A 16,477-nucleotide genomic window follows, 5' to 3' on the forward strand; every position below is an offset into this window, starting at 1 on the left:
AACAGGACAGTGCAACACTAGAGCCCCAGTCCCATTCCCATTCACTGGAAGTGCACTGCCTGGACACTGCCATCTTTGAACTGTTGGAGAGAAACCGGTTACAGCATCCGCCAGGAGGGGGCGACTGCTGAAACTAATCAGCCAAGCCCAATAAAGCGCTCTCCTAGTGCTCCCTGTTGAAAAAGCAGCATATACTGGTTAGGTGTGTTTTGAAGCATGTCAGCTGGTTTGAGCTGGTCCTTAACCAGCATCTGGAGCAGATCATGACCAGCTGCCATGCTTCAAAACACACCTAACCACTTTCAACAGGGTTAACTCGTCATCAAACAAACTGCAGTTATCATTTGCATAACCTGGCAGTGTTTTTTCCTCTTTCTGCAGATTTTGAGCACACCACAGAGAGTGTCTCATCCTGGAGGTATCCTCATCGGCAGCCCGTTCACGCCGCACACAACACCGCTGGCCATGGTTACTCCAGCGCACCCTCCTGAGGGCGACGAGTGCACCCCGGGGTGAGAGAACACACACACGCTTCTCTTACCTGGCAAAATCTATATTATTATTTTTATTTTCTTCTTTTTATTGTATTTTCTTATTTTAATGATTCAAGTACATGTTGTTAAAAAGCAAAACACATCTAATTAATTGAAATCATCAAACTTATTCAATTTAACCAAAATGTATTGGGAGTTTAATTAAAATTATGGTTTTAAAGCCATGTGAAAACCATTTTATTTTAAATTGTATTTTTTTTTTATTCTGTGTTCAATTGAAATTTTTCTGCAATCTGTTTTTATGGTTTTATTACATTTTAATGATAATGAAAATATATATATATATATATACACTGTAAAACCCGACAAGTTAACTTAACTCAAACCGTTTGAGTAAACCGATTGCCTTAAACCGTTTAAGTTGAAAAAACTAACAGTTATGAGTACTCTGAACTTAATTCAGTTGAGTTCACTTAAAGAAGATGTACATTGCAATTAAGTTATTAAGTGATTAATTGAGTGATAATTGAGTTTAGTGATGAACAGCTGCTGTTAACAAACATAATCACTGAAGAAAAGAGAGAAAGGAACTACAGCTGACTTCAGACACAGCCTCACTCAAACCTGACAAGTTATGTTAACTCAAACCATTTGAGGAAACCGATTGCCTTAAACCATTTAAGTTGAAAAAACTAACAGTTATGAGTCCTCTGAACTTAATTCAGTTGAGTTCACTGAAAGATGTACATTGCAATTAAGATTAACTAAGTGCTGATTGTTAATTAGTGATGAACAGCTGCTGTTAACAAACAGAATCACTGAAGAAAAGAGAAACACAAGAACTACTACAACTGACTTCAGACACAGTCTTAGATGAAATCAACTGAAATAAAATACATGAAATCTCTCAAGATCTGATTAAACAACCCCACAAACAGCATCACCAGCTCCACTTATTAATAACCAGACTGACTTTATTTCTGTCAGACGTCTACAGAAGATCTTATTGAGAATGAACTAAGGTTTAGATGTTGATTTATTGTTTCATTTGAAGTAACCATGTTAGAGATCAGTGTTTGCTTTAGTTGGGCTCTTGACCCTTGACTTCCATCTAAGTCTTTTCTCTGGCTGTTATAACCGTGTGTTTCTAAAAACACATTTGTTGTAACTCAAAAGCCCAGAAGAAATGCCATCAGGTGTTAACCTGTACCTAGGTGTAGGTTGTTATACTTTATATTGGTGATGATAATTATTCATTATTATTCACAATTATTGAGCCGTATGGAGTCTAATCTTTGACGAAGTAGGTGTAGTGTAATTTGTAGAAGTGGTTCTAGTAAAAAATGACACTAAGAGCCAGTGGTTCTGTGATAATCAATTAATATAAAAATGACTTTCTAAACATTTTGTACACATACATTTTTCTTCTATGCCAGTAGTTGGTCAAACACAGACATTAATAATCAGAATATGAACCTCTACAATGGTGACAAAAAAACATGCTGCAATGCATGCTGGGTACTATTGTAGTACAAAACTCATCCATGGCTCCCAGCATGCTCTGCAGCATTTTTTATTTATGGTAACCATTGTTGAGGTTCATATGCTGATTATTGATGTCTGTGTGTGACTAATAGACACCACAGAAGTCCAAACTGTTTGGAAAGTCTTTGTATTATCTGATTATCACAGAACCACTGTCTCTTAGCATCCATTTACTATAATCAATCAAATTACATAACACCTATTTCATCGGAGATTAGACTCAGTACAGTTCAATAATTGATGATTATCATCACCAATATAAAGTATAATAACCTACACCTAGGTACAGGTTAACACCTGATGGCATTTCTTCTGGGCTTTTGAGTTACAACAAATGTGTTTTAGAAACACATGGTTATAACAGCCAGAGAAAAGACTAAGACAGAAATCAAGGGTCAAGAGCCCAACTAAAGCAAACACTGATCTCTAACATGGTTACTTCAAATGAAACAATAAATCAACATCTAAACCTTAGTTCATTCTCAATAAGATCTTCTGTAGACGTCTGACAGAAATAAAGTCAGTCTGGTTATTAATAAGTGGAGCTGGTGATGCTGTTTGTGGGGTTGTTTAATCAGATCTTGAGAGATTTCATGTATTTTATTTCAGTTGATTTCATCTAAGACTGTGTCTGAAGTCAGTTGTAGTAGTTCTTGTGTTTCTCTTTTCTTCAGTGATTCTGTTTGTTAACAGCAGCTGTTCATCACTAATTCTCAATCAGCACTTAGTTAATCACTTAATTACTTGAATGCAAAGTTTTAAAACTTACATGGTTTAAATCAGGGCAATCTGTTTACTCAAACGGTTTGAGTTAAGTTAACTTGTCGGGTTTTACAGTGTATATATATATATAGAGAGAGAGAGAGAGAGAGAGAGAGAGTTATTGTTTTATTTTTATTTAAAATAGAATCAAATGAATTTTTTGCAGTGACTTTTTTAGGGGGTTACTGTTGAAGTTAAAACTTGAAAGTAAAACTGTGATTTAGCTTATAAAAAAGTTTAAGTCCTTTAATGAATAATGCTGAAAACACCACGAACGCTTGAGTATGTGTAACACAAGCACAACACGGAACAAACACTTCATATTTAAAGAACAGTCTTTTCATAGTTTAATTTCGACAGACATTAGTCCATCTTTATCAAATCACAGCCCTACGGAGGATTTATTCACCCAAATCCTGTGACTTTCTGTGTTGTACTGTCAATTCTGTTTTTATGACTCTGTAGTGAAAGTTTAAAATCAAAAGATGTTTTTGCGTTAGTTTTGGAGAACATTGGGATAATGAACCTTCTATAAGCCATCGATATTTTATGCAGAATAAAAATGCTAATATTTTGACAAACTCAGACCTTGTGTAGTTGTCTAATTGTGGCCTTTTCTTCGTAGAAACAAAAAAAGGACACATGACTACATTGATTCCTATTACTCGGACAGGTGGGCATCTGCTTTCAAACTGAAATACATTTGAAGCTGCATTTTACATAAAAAAAACAAAATCATATTAAAAAAATGCTTATTTTGTGTTTTGCAGGGACAGACTGTGTTCGAGTGATTCCTCGTCCAGGTAAATGAGTTGAGTTGGGGACGCTTGGATAAGTAGCCACACATGGACGTGTGTGTGTGTGTGTGTGTGTGTGTGTGTGTGTGTGTGTGTGAGGGTGCTGTAGTCTCACTCTGATTCAGGAGGCTCCTGTGTCCCTGATGATAATGTCGTGGATATATATATAATATTATTTTTTGAACCTGTGATGCATTTTTTCATGATTCTTTAATGAAAAAAGGTTAAAAAGAACAGCATTTATTAAAAATGTCTAGTCTTTATCACTTGTAGTTAAATTTTTTTTATGAATTTAACATATCGTTGCTGAATAAAAGTATTTGTTTCCTTCAAAAAAAAGGCATATAAAGTGTATCGACCCCCAAACTTTTGAACGGTAGTGTGTATTGTTGCAATCCATCTTGGATCTGTTTCGGAGGGTAAATATACTTGCTTTTATGCGATCTCAGTGCTTGCTGAGTGTAAATAGGCCCATGAGCGAGTTTATTTAAATAGTTTCTCAAGCACACCTACCTAAAGTATTGATTTTTAAGTGTAATTAACTCAATCACCTTTTCTATAATATTTTAGACTTTTACGATTTTTTTTCTTTTGCTTTTTCATGGTTTAAACCCTCTTTTATTGTTACAGTTTCCTATATTTTACTCATATTTTTGAATAACTAAAGATTAATTAATTTTGTAATTCTGTCTTCTACTTCAGGTTATAACCCAGAAGTCATTTTGATGAGTCACTGTGGGGACTCTGAGCTGCCCTACATACTCTCTGTGATCTATGCAGACGAGGGGGTGCTCAGGAAACCTGTTTGAAAACAGTTGTTCATTTTACACTTTGGCTTAATGGAGCAGAAATTACACTTCTTCAATAAAAACTAAATTAGCATTTTTGTATTCTGATTTAATATAGTCATTTCCTCTTTAGGTCCCCATAATTTCTGAATAGCTTTGCTTTGCAGTCAGTCACAGTTACAAGCACAGACACACATCGTTACCCTTCTGTGACTCTCCTGAGCCTCTTCTCGTTTTTGCTGCATTCTGGCAGATGTGTCGTCTTCTGCGAAAGGTCAGATGAATCTCCCTCCCCGGCCCCCCCTCCATCTTTCCCTCGCTCTCTCTCTCTCTCTGTTTTCTGTCGTGAGACTGCATTTCTGTGATGCTGAAGCACTCTTCACAGGGGGGATCACATCTTGGCAGTGTTGCTAAGCAGAAATCAGAGTGTGTGCATGTATGTTACACACGAGGACCCGCTGGCGTGTGTGTGTGTGTGTGAATGCATGCGCTCTTCTCTGTCACAGAGTTGCGTGAGCGGCCCTCGTACAACACTGCAGTACTTTCAGTCAATTAGGGGCAAATTGTGGTAAGCTGGGGGTCTGGAACTAATTTGTCCTGACGACTGAAACCCCAATCAGCCAGTGCTGCACCCTCCCCTCTCTCCCCGTGTTCCTCCTGTTTGTCCGCACCTCTCTCCTTCATTGAATGCTGGTTATATAATTCACCCCACAGTGCAGTTGCATTTCTGCTGCTTGCGTGTGAGAGAGAGAGAGAGAGAGAGAATGAACAGACCATTCACGTTTGTGTACTTGGCACACCATTGAACCCTGAGCCAGCACTTTGTTTTAACTCTCACAAGTGTTTGTGTGCACCACAGATGCATATGACATCTGTAACAATAGTGTAATTCCAGTAAGTGCGGCACACTAACTTGTGATCACAGTTGGATTATGTAGGCCACTGGTGCATATAAAGCCCAAAGGATACTTCATTTTTGACGCAGACTCCTATGTATGCACACTGCAACTTTCGACATGTGCACACTAGAACGTTTCAGCTTTGTATTTCTCTCCAGATGCTATGAGCAATAAAAATGTATTCGTAATCGTTTAAACTAAGGTGAAATGTGACACTGAAAATGATGCTGACAAACTAATTAGTGCGATAAAACCCTTTCAAGGTTTTTACCTGTTTTGTCAAAGTCAAAGTCACCTTTATTTATATAGCGCTTTAAACAAAATACATTGCGTCAAAGCAACTGAACAACATTCATTAGGAAAACAGTGTCAATAATGCAAAAATGATAGTTAAAGGCAGTTCATCATTGGATTTAGTTATGTCATCTCTGTTCAGTTAAATAGTGTCTGTGCATTTATTTGCAATGAAGTCAATGATATCGCTGTAGATGAAGTTTCCCCAACTAAGCAAGCCAGAGGCGACAGCGGCAAGGAACCGAAACTCCATCGGTGACAGAATGGAGAAAAAAACCTTGGGAGAAACCAGGCTCAGTTGGGGGGCCAGTTCTCCTCTGAAAAGACGAAACCAGTAGTTCAATTCCAGGCTGCAGCAAAGTCAGATTGTGCAGAAGAATCATCTGTTTCCTGTGGTCTTGTCCTGGTGCTCCTCTGAGACAAGGTCTTTACAGGGGATCTGTATATGGGGCTCTAGTTGTCCTGGTCTCCGCTGTCTTTCAGGGATGTAGAGGTCCTTTCTAGGTGCTGATCCAGCATCTGGTCTGGATACGTACTGGATCCGGGCGACTGCAGTGACCCTCTGATCTGGACACAGACTGGATCTGGTGGCCACGGTGACCTCGGAAAAAGAGAGAAACAGACTAATATTAGCGTAGATGCCATTCTTCTAATGATGTAGCAAGAACATAGGGTGTTATGGGAAGTGTTTCCGGTTCCGGTTTACCTAATTAATGCAGCCTAAAAATCCTTTAACGGATTTGGATAATAAAAGCATATTAGTATGTTATGTGTATGCCAGGTTAAAGAGATGGGTCTTTCATCTAGATTTAAACTGCAAGAGTGTGTCTGCCTCCCGAACAATGTTAGGTAGGTTATTCCAGAGTTTTGGCACCAAATAGGAAAAGGATCTGCCGCCTGCAGTTGATTTTGATATTCTAGGTATTATCAAATTGCCTGAGCTTTGAGAACGTAGCGGACGTAGAGGATTATAATGTAAAAGGAGCTCATTCAAATACTGAGGTGCTAAACCATTCAGGGCTTTATAAGTAATAAGCAATATTTTAAAATCTATGCGATGCTTGATAGGGAGCCAGTGCAGTGTTGACAGGACCGGGCTAATATGGTCATACTTCCTGGTTCTAGTAAGAACTCTTGCTGCTGCATTTTGGACTAGCTGTAGTTTGTTTACTAGGCGTGCAGAACAACCACCCAATAAAGCATTACAATAATCTAACCTTGAGGTCATAAATGCATGGATTAACATTTCTGCATTTGACATTGAGAGCATAGGCCGTAATTTAGATATATTTTTGAGTTGGAAAAATGCAGTTTTACAAATGCTAGAATCGTGGCTTTCTTAGGAAAGATTGCGATCAAATAGCACACCTAGGTTCCTAACTGATGACGAAGAATTGACAGAGCAACCATCAAGTCTTAGACAGTGTTCTAGTTTATTACAAGCATTTATTCCTGATGATATCTCCCAAGGGTAACATATAAAGCGTGAAGAGTAGCGGCCCTAGTACTGAGCCTTGAGGTACTCCATACTGCACTTGTGATCGATAGGATACATCTTCATTCACTGCTACGAGCTGATGGCGGTCATATAAGTAAATTTTGTAAATGCAGGTTATAGATCTTATTGATAATATACATATGTCAGACTTATCCAGTTATTTAAACGAGTTAATTTTGGAGTCTAGCTTTAGATTTGTCTGGTTTTATTGTGTTTTTAGAGGCTAGTGCTTTATTCTCACATCCCTTTCTATGTGTTTTATTCTGTTGGTGGCAGAGATGAATGAATCGAGTGAATGGATGAGCTTGTATCCGTGCATTGACGTCATGTTGAGTCACTCACTTTCTCTCGAACACTCTTGGTGTGTGTCTAACTCGACACATCCTGCAGTAAAGCTACAGTGACATGACCCCGGACCACAGACCCAGTCAAACACAAAACACACATGAAGATGTGTGCACACGCGTGTGCATGCTGGGAGCACAAATACACTCACTAACCTCACACTCCAGACATGCTGTGTGTCTTTCTCAGAGAAAGAATCACACAATGGAATTAACGAATGGCACATGTAGATGATGGATGTAAACTACTCTGAAACGTGTCATCTACAGTTACAGAGAACAGAGCTCAGTCTGCTGCTTCACAGAGCCACTTTAACAACATCCTGAGAGAGAGTGTGTGGATGTGTATACGAGAACTCAGATCGAATTCATGGAAACCCCTTAATCTTTATCCCAGACGTGTGTTTGGAATACACATTTTACCAGCTGGTTATTCTTGGACACATATTTGCAAGATGTTCATCCCAAACCTGAAAAACATTAAGAAATAAAGGAAACACTTTACAATAAGGTTCATTAGTTGATATTAGTTAACTACTTCAGTTAACATGAACTAAGCATGAACAATACTTCTGCAGCATTTATTAATCTTCGCTAATGTTAATCTCAACATTTACTAATAATTATTTATTCATGTTAGTTAATATATTAATTATTACTATTAATATTATTATTTATTAATGTTAATTATATTAACTAATGGACTTAATTGTAAAGTGTTACCAAGAAAAAAAACAAAAAACTAAATTTTACATGAAGAAATTAATCTTATTTTATTATGATTATGATTGTTTTGCGTTGTGACATTATTTTAATTCTTAATAGTAATCCAGTTGCTGCAATATAGATTTTTAATTTTTTCTTTTGCTGCAACATTTTCATTTTTAATTAAAAATCAAATCAACCTAAATTAAAAAAGTATAGCCAAGGCTATATTAATATACACATTTTGACAGTTGGCTTGTTTTATCATGACAGTAATGAGATTACAGTAGTGAGAATTGGAAGGCGTTTAATTGTCACAAAAATCATGCACATAATGCATTAAATCTTCATGTTACTAATCTTAACTATCTTCATTTTTGCTCAATTTTCTTTTAAAATCTTTTTCTTAAAAGTGAAGAAAAAACTACCCTAAAAACGACACGTATGGTCCAGAAATGAAACCTCTTGTCTTTCTGTGTGTGTGTGTGCAGTAAGAGAATGAAGAGGGCAGATAAGAACGGTAAAGGCCTCAGGCACTTCTCCATGAAGGTGTGTGAGAAGGTACAAAAGAAAGGCACTACGTCCTACAACGAGGTGGCAGATGAGCTGGTGACGGAGTTCACTCACGCCAGCAGCCTGATGCCCACCGACTCGGTGAGTGCCACACAATAACACAGCCCTGATGGGATCCCTTACAGTTCTACTGTTGCTCTTACTTTGAGATAGAAAGAAGCATTACACTTAATAGGGCTAGGTTGAAAATATTGATATCTTGGTTTTAATCTGTTCTAATTTTGATGAAGCAATATCGATTCTTTAAATCCCAAGAATCGATCTATGCTCTTTTCAGTTGATGCATGAACAAAACTTAATGAAACTACACCTGTAGCGTGCCTCCCATCCAAAAAAGGAAACAAATTATCAGCTTTTAAATGATGTCTATTTCATTATGAAATTCAACCAATAAATGCAGTTTTGGCACTCTTTAATGTGCTGTGATGTGAACTGATCATCTTTTCTTCTTTACTACTAGCTACAGCACTGAATAAACATGAAAGAAATGTCATGTAACTGCTTAGTGTTTCAACACTTAGTGTTTTAAACCTCTACAAAAGGAGTATTTTGCTAAATATACAAATCAGTTTAATATAGTATTGTACCAACTGACAGGGTTTTTGTATGGTTTACAGCATTAGCTGAGAGAGATTTTGTTCATTGGGGAAAAAACTGATGTGTACTGTACCTGATTGCCTATATATCCAAATAAATGGATGTTGAATCAAATTATATTAATAAATTGATTTGAATCGTAAGCTTGTGAATCGAAATTGAACCGCTGAATTTGTCTAAATACCCAGCCATAAAATTCAATTTCACGACTCGCATTTAAAGCTTTTAAAAGTCATAATAGATTTTACCCAATGCTCTCTTAGAGTATCATTTGCTATTGAGTTACTAAGACTTTCATGGTCTCGGAGTGGTCTTTCAGATATGAAATATGCATATAGTCACCATTATGCCATCTCTTAATCTGTGTCTGTTCAGACAGCAGAATAAAACCGATCTGGAGCGGTAAAAGATGTTAAAGTTCCCCAGGTTCCTCCTGCAGCTTCTCATGTTAATATGAGCTGTGATTTATCTGTCTGTGGTTTAGGAAGAACGTTGAGCACTTCCTGTAGTTCTGCTCAATGTCCAGCTCTCGTCTGGCTGTGTCCCAAAACCCTAAACTGGAACAGACTCTTAATGTTGTTCTCAGATAATTTCTCTTTTATAATGAGACTTCGGGTTTGGACGCTGGCCTTGGATCATTTCATAAGGACTGTTTCTACCTGGAGTGAGCGCTGCTTGATGTGAATATTTTCCGCTATTAGTTCTGACAGTCCACCTGATGTATTAATCTCTCGACCCTGGTGGAATGCTAAAAGGTTAATTAAAAGCGACATTAGCACAGATGCAGGGGTTTGGGAGGAAGATGGCTCGTCTCCATGTGCTTTGTGTCATTAACAGAGGTGATGTATTTGCACTTGCAGCAGGTGTACGACCAGAAGAACATCCGTCGACGTGTGTACGACGCACTCAACGTGTTGATGGCCATGAACATCATCTCCAAAGAGAAGAAGGAGATCCGCTGGATCGGCCTGCCCACTAACTCAGCTCAAGAGTGCCACAGCTTAGAGGTGAAAGACAAATTCACTTTCGCAGGTGTCAAGAAAACATCTGAAAACAACTGCAATATTCACATATACACTTGAGATCCAAAGGTTACATAGTGTACATCTTGCAGAATGTCAAAAAAAAAAAATGTATGTATAGTATAGTTTTTGTTTTATCCAGATGTATTTAAAGCAAAGCAAACCATAATATCCAAGTGAAAGATAAAACACCAACATGTCAGAAAAAATTGTAAAAATAAACCTAATCTGATTTGGATAAAGGATCACCCCCCTCCAAAAAATGATTAGTAAACTCAGTCAGGTGTAGCTGATCTCCTTCTCAATGTCACACAAAGCCATTTGACTTTCAGCTGTGCTCATTTTGATCTGTTTAGCATGAAAAGAGCTTTCCTGGAGCATTTCAGTCTTTCAGGTAGTGCAGCTGAAGCAAACAATCAACTATGGGTGGCAAGGCACTGTCAAAAGATCAACCAATCGGTTATCGGGTGTTTTTTTTAATTTTTTTTGGTTTTGCATTTAAATAATTTCTGCATTTTATTTCTCTCCCAGTAGTCTATAGTTTATAGTTTCAGTTCAAAGCGCCTCGCACTCGCCACGTCAGATGCTCTGAGGCTGAAAGAAACTTGCTGTTTAATGTGTTTGAGATATGCTTTATTCCTTAATGCATAACTTAGATTTCACAGGTATATTCTCCATCTGTAGAAAAATATATCCATGGAAATATATCCTTTTTGCTGTCAGAAGTGCATAAGTTTCTGCTTTAGGGATTCTCCGCTAAACTCTACGGACTTCATTTAGAACGAGAGCCGCGCACATGCATGCAAAACAGACAGAGCTCAATGAAATAGGAGCGCAATAACTCTGACTAAAATAACACTTTGCTGAAATATTTGTAGTTGGACAATAAATGTGACGTATATAGAGTTTTAAACCTACAAGTAAGTCTGTTTGTATGATAGCACTAACTGTAAAGTGTAATCAAAATAGCCAGGCAGATGAGAATAAAATAAAATTATTTGGCCTCAACACCAAACGATATGTAAGGCAGAAATCAAATTCAGCTCACCATCCAAATAACAGCATTCCTCCAGTAAACCATGGAGCTGCTGATGTCCCTGTTCTGGGGTGTTTCTTGAGGAAATTCTGCTGTCAATGGGAAGAAGGTTTACCTTCCAACAGGACGATGACTCAAAGCACACAGTACAACTGAGCACACAGTGGTGGAAGGAGAAAAAGCTGCATGTCCTTGCATGGCCTCATCAGAGCCCAGACTTTCAAAGGGTTAATTCACCCAAAAATGAAAATGAGCCTCAAAGCATCCTAGGTGTATATGAACTTCTTCTTTCAGACAAATCCAATCTGAGTTATTAAAAAAATTGTCCTGGCCCTCCAAACCTTTCGATGGGGGTAAGCGGGTGTTTGTTATCAACCGTTCAGAAGACGAGACATAAAGTGCGTCCATCTAATAAAACCTCCCTCACACGCCTCTGTGGGGTGAATAAAGGCCTACTGTAGTGAATCCATGTGTTTATGTAAGAGAAATCTCCAGATTTCAAACATGAGAAACACTTTTTTTCTATATCTACTTATTTTCTCATATAAGTAAATATATTAAATACAAAATAAAGTACAAATAAAATAATTTTTTGTAGTGGGGCCAGTAAAAACATTAGCAGGGCAATCAAATCTCTCTTATCTGCTGTTCAACACATACTCAACATATTCCTAATCAATGAACAAACAAAAGTCATGCTTGACTGGTTCATCTTAAATAATCCAGATTCATACAAGCATATCTTATTCAGATTTTGATGAACCAGAATATTGTTTAACTGGGGTATATTTAAGTTAATGCACAGACTGTGCTTAACAAGTGAACTCTTTATTTTTTTTGCAGGTCTGACCGTGCAACAGGTGGAATAACCTGATCATTTAAAAATCACATTCACATACTGATGTTCTTTGCCAGTTTATTGATTTGCATGTAAACCTGTAAAATGTATTGTAATGCATGTGAACATATCAACTGATGAAAATCATGATTTACTAAATACTAGACCACTGATTTGTTTGATCAAATGTGAGACACAAGTAAATGCTTTAATACTAGCCTTGCTTTGTGTTAATGAGGGCACAATGTGTGTTTGAAGAGCCTCTGACAGCATCTGTTTGTGTCACATCTGTGACGGATGATGATGGAGAGGAAGCTCACACACCTTCAAACCATCTAATGCTGTTCATGTATGTGTCTGGTCATGTTTCAGCTGGAAAAACAGAAGCGTTTGGAAAGAATCCGACAGAAAAGAGCTCAGCTAGAGGAGCTAATATTACAGGTTTGTGCCACACCTGTTTGTGTTTTTGTGTGTGTTTTCTCACCCAAACTCCCAAACAGCACTACACATGGGAATCATCTGTAGAAAAGGAATTACATCATTCTGATTCCACTTAGTGGTCCTGGTACTGTTTATCTATTTATTTTAGTGCTTTTGAGTAAACACCCACCAATATAAGTACATTTTTTGGTTCATTTCTAGTTGAGAATGAAGAAAGTAATGATTGACTATGATGAAAATCACTCGGGCTGATTTAGTTTGTGAGTCTATGATTAGTTTGTGTCATTTTACACAATTCAAACCATTGATCCTTATGGCCAATGTGCTGCAAAATCAGTGGCAAAGGATGAGTGAAAACAGCGGATGAGAGTGGGAGGGTCTCATTAACTGTGGCCAGCTGTGGAAAAGCAGCAAACCACTAATATTGATAGATTTTTCTTTCTGAAGCGAGATGAGAACACCATCCATCTCATGCAGTCAAATGAAAGCCCACACACAGAATCTCAGGAAATCACTGTGTGACGTTACTATAGATGACTGTAAATGATACGGCATGCAGTGAAACCGATAACAGCGATGAAGCTGTAGATGTGTGGAGGGATCAGAAGAGGCTTTGGTCCTTCAGGGACATCGATCAGGACTTGTCCTCAAGCTGGGAGGCCTTCTGCAGCATCGCTTAATTAAATGCATTGGCTTGGCTCCACCCCCACACGTCCCGAGACTGAACCCAGCTAGAATCTGTGTGCATGTGTTAGTGCTAGGACCACACTAAGCTTTTATTTATCAACATGCTGACTGATTTAAGGTTAATGAGTGGAGCCTAAAGGGATGAAACACTCTGTGTATACGTGTGCTGATTTGTGCGTCTCTCTCCGTGAGCAGCAGATCGCCTTTAAGAATCTGGTGCAGAGGAACCAGGCCAGCGAAGCCTCGTCCCAGTCAGCTCCTCCTCCAGGATCTGTCATTCAGCTTCCCTTTATCATCCTCAACACTGACGTCCGCACCGTCATCGACTGCTCCATCTCCAGTGATAAGTACGAGATCTCTCTCTCTCTCTCTCTCTCGAGTCTCTCGCTCCCTTTCTCTCTTTCGTAGAAATATCCTCCACTGATTTTATAAACCTAGTAAAATAAACAGATTTATTCTATGTGAATATGTATGTGTGTGTGTGTGTATATATATATATATATATATATATATATATATATATATATATATTTATTTATTTATTTATTTCATGGTAAAATCCAGCTTAACCATCACAGGAATAAATGAATAAATAAATTGAATTCCTCTGACAGTAAAGCTGGATTTTCAACATCATTGCTCAGGTCTAGTAAATCTAGTAAAATCGATAAATAAACCTGGTAAACAGATTTTTGCTTAACTAAAATGGGTCATATAATTCATACTTTAGTTTAATAAAGCAATAAGCCCCAAGAAGCCGTGGTTTACAGGGAATTTATAACAGCTAAGGGGCGTTGTAAGGCTGTTATAAATTCACTATAAACCACAGTTTCATGGGGGTTATTGCTTTTATAAAATGGTTATTCCATACACCTAATAAGGTTTCACACAATAAAACAGAGCAAACAAAGTGTAATGATCTGAATAAAACTAGTATTCTTCCACCAAACAATGTAGTTCCTTAGAAACAGTTGTGGTTCCAAAAAAGTGGTTGCTGAGCAACACACAGAAAAAAACAAAGGTGTGTGTTTGTGGAGTAATTTACATCAGCTTCAAACGCGGCTCAACCAATCAGAATCAAGGAGCGGAACTCTCCGTTTTATATAAACAAATTAAAAATGAAATAAAGAAATAATGAATTTTCAGCATCTTTACTCCAGTTTTCAGAGTCACATGATCCTTCAGAAATCATTCTAATATGCTGATTTACTGTCACTTCCGATCAAATGAATGCATTCTTGCTGAACATTCAAATTGTTATTGGACTTTTACTTTACCTACATCTTATGCATCAGCTGTAATAATAGTATCTCTGACGTAAAACGAACTGGTTCCTTCAAACAGGTGTGAATACCTCTTTAACTTTGACAACACGTTTGAAATCCATGATGACGTTGAGATCCTGAAGCGGATGGGCATGTCTCTGGGGCTGGAGAACGGCACGTGCTCTCCAGAGAACCTCAGCGTGGCCAGATCTCTGGTGCCCAAATCTCTGGAAGCGTATGTGACCAGTGAGTAACTCATGACACACATCTATGTTCTGATAAAACCTGCTCTGTCGTATCATCGTCTGCATCAGTCTCCGTTTTACCCTTCAGTCACAGACTTCCTTCCTGTTCAAATAAAGCAGTGTTGCTTGTCAGTTGAGTTGCTGTCTTTAATACGGTTTCTAAATAAAGCCTGTGATTCGGTCCCTACAGCCATGGCCACAAACTCCAACAGGAAACCTCTGAGCCTCACAAGGTATGTCAGTCAGCAGAGCATCTTCTGAAATCAGGCTGCAGTGGTTGAGCTGACTCTGTCTCTGTTCACAGTCACAGCAGCACTGCCCCGTCACACACCTCAGAGTCCCGCGGCCAGACGCCCAGCTCCTTCAACGAGGAAGAGGAGGAGGATGATGAAGACGATCCCTCTTCCCCAGAGTGATCCCGAGCAGGAAACCCCACACAGGAAATAAGCTGCCACTCCTCTCTATCTTACCATATTTTTAGCTTCCCTCATCATCTCTTTCTTCCTCTTTCCCAGTTTGGCACAAACGCCAGGAGTCTTTGGTTCTGGGGGAGACGGGTTACTGTATTTTTGTGGTGCTTTTTGGCTAGCGAGCCGTGGGTCAGCCGTGGAGGAGAGTCATCTCACTGTACTACTCTTCTCTGCTCCCTACCCAGAGAGACGTTCAAATCCTTCCCAAAAATGTATTTATTTCGGTCATATTTGAATATGACTATCTGTGTAGTCCAGTGGGCTAGTGCCACTTTATTTTCTCCTCCTAGGGATCGGAAAGCAACGTCCTGATCTTACTGTTCACCGTCTGGAGGGAATTTACATCCATGCATTTAAAAAAAAATGAAAAAAAATGTTCTTTTTTTTTATATAGCTTGATTCAATGTCATTTGTTGTATTGTATAGTTGATTCCTGGTCATTCATCACAATAGTTGAAGGATAATAAAAGATGGATGGTTGTATCTGCTGTTCTGGGTTCAGATAGCTGCCAGTCACTATCTGAATGTTGCATGCTGGGAGATGTAGTCTTGTGTGAGAGATGTGAGGTTTTGTTCACACTGAGTGTGGCAGATGGAAAGGAAACTGTCCTGATCCACTCAGGTCGCCATTTTAAACCAACTCAACCCAATAGAACTAATGAATTTTGGTTTGCAATGTAACTGTATGTACATGTATACATATATAAACATATAATTTTGGTTACCTGTGGTGTGGTGTGGTGTGGTCTAGAAGAAAAAAATCAAGGTTTAAAAACATGGTATTATTAATATTACCATTTATCAAACCGTGATCTATTTAATAAAAAGGTAAATCATTTCAGCAGCACTGCAGATTCGATCATTATAAGTACTGGGTTATGTAGACCATTACTTAATGTGAATTGAACAGATTGTAAATCTACTTGACATAAGTGCATCAGATCAGGGCTCGGTCTTCATCGCTCTCAAACTATTACAAGAGTATCCTACCAATCTGGGGACAATCATTTAAAATAATCATTAAATAAATTAATTTGAAAACAATATTATAATGATGTGTAATCTATCATACTATATACACAGACAGTTTTACTCATTGAAAGATTTATTTATGATTGAATAATTAATCTGAGTCGTGTATTAATTTGAGTGGTGACAGCTATAATGGGAGTACAGG

General features: G+C 38.1%; 1 protein-coding gene across 3 annotated transcripts in view; it reads left to right on the forward strand.

Annotated features, from left to right (window-relative positions):
* LOC132123079 (transcription factor Dp-2-like) overlaps positions 1–15,890 on the forward strand; it is a 48,882-nt gene extending 32,992 nt beyond the window's left edge. For all 3 annotated transcript variants that reach the window (XM_059533619.1, XM_059533618.1, XM_059533620.1), the window contains 10 exons: positions 382–512; positions 3,427–3,474; positions 3,572–3,604; positions 8,618–8,780; positions 10,157–10,303; positions 12,565–12,633; positions 13,516–13,667; positions 14,665–14,831; positions 15,021–15,063; positions 15,135–15,890. In XM_059533619.1, coding sequence (XP_059389602.1) covers positions 382–512; positions 3,427–3,474; positions 3,572–3,604; positions 8,618–8,780; positions 10,157–10,303; positions 12,565–12,633; positions 13,516–13,667; positions 14,665–14,831; positions 15,021–15,063; positions 15,135–15,246 — 1,065 coding nt within the window. In that variant the 3' untranslated portion in view covers positions 15,247–15,890. The remainder of the gene's footprint in view (positions 1–381; positions 513–3,426; positions 3,475–3,571; positions 3,605–8,617; positions 8,781–10,156; positions 10,304–12,564; positions 12,634–13,515; positions 13,668–14,664; positions 14,832–15,020; positions 15,064–15,134) is intronic.
* Positions 15,891–16,477: the final 587 nt, after the last annotated feature.

The sequence above is a fragment of the Carassius carassius genome, chromosome 41 (genome assembly GCF_963082965.1).
Source record: "Carassius carassius chromosome 41, fCarCar2.1, whole genome shotgun sequence".
NCBI classification, from domain to species: Eukaryota; Metazoa; Chordata; class Actinopteri; order Cypriniformes; family Cyprinidae; genus Carassius; species Carassius carassius.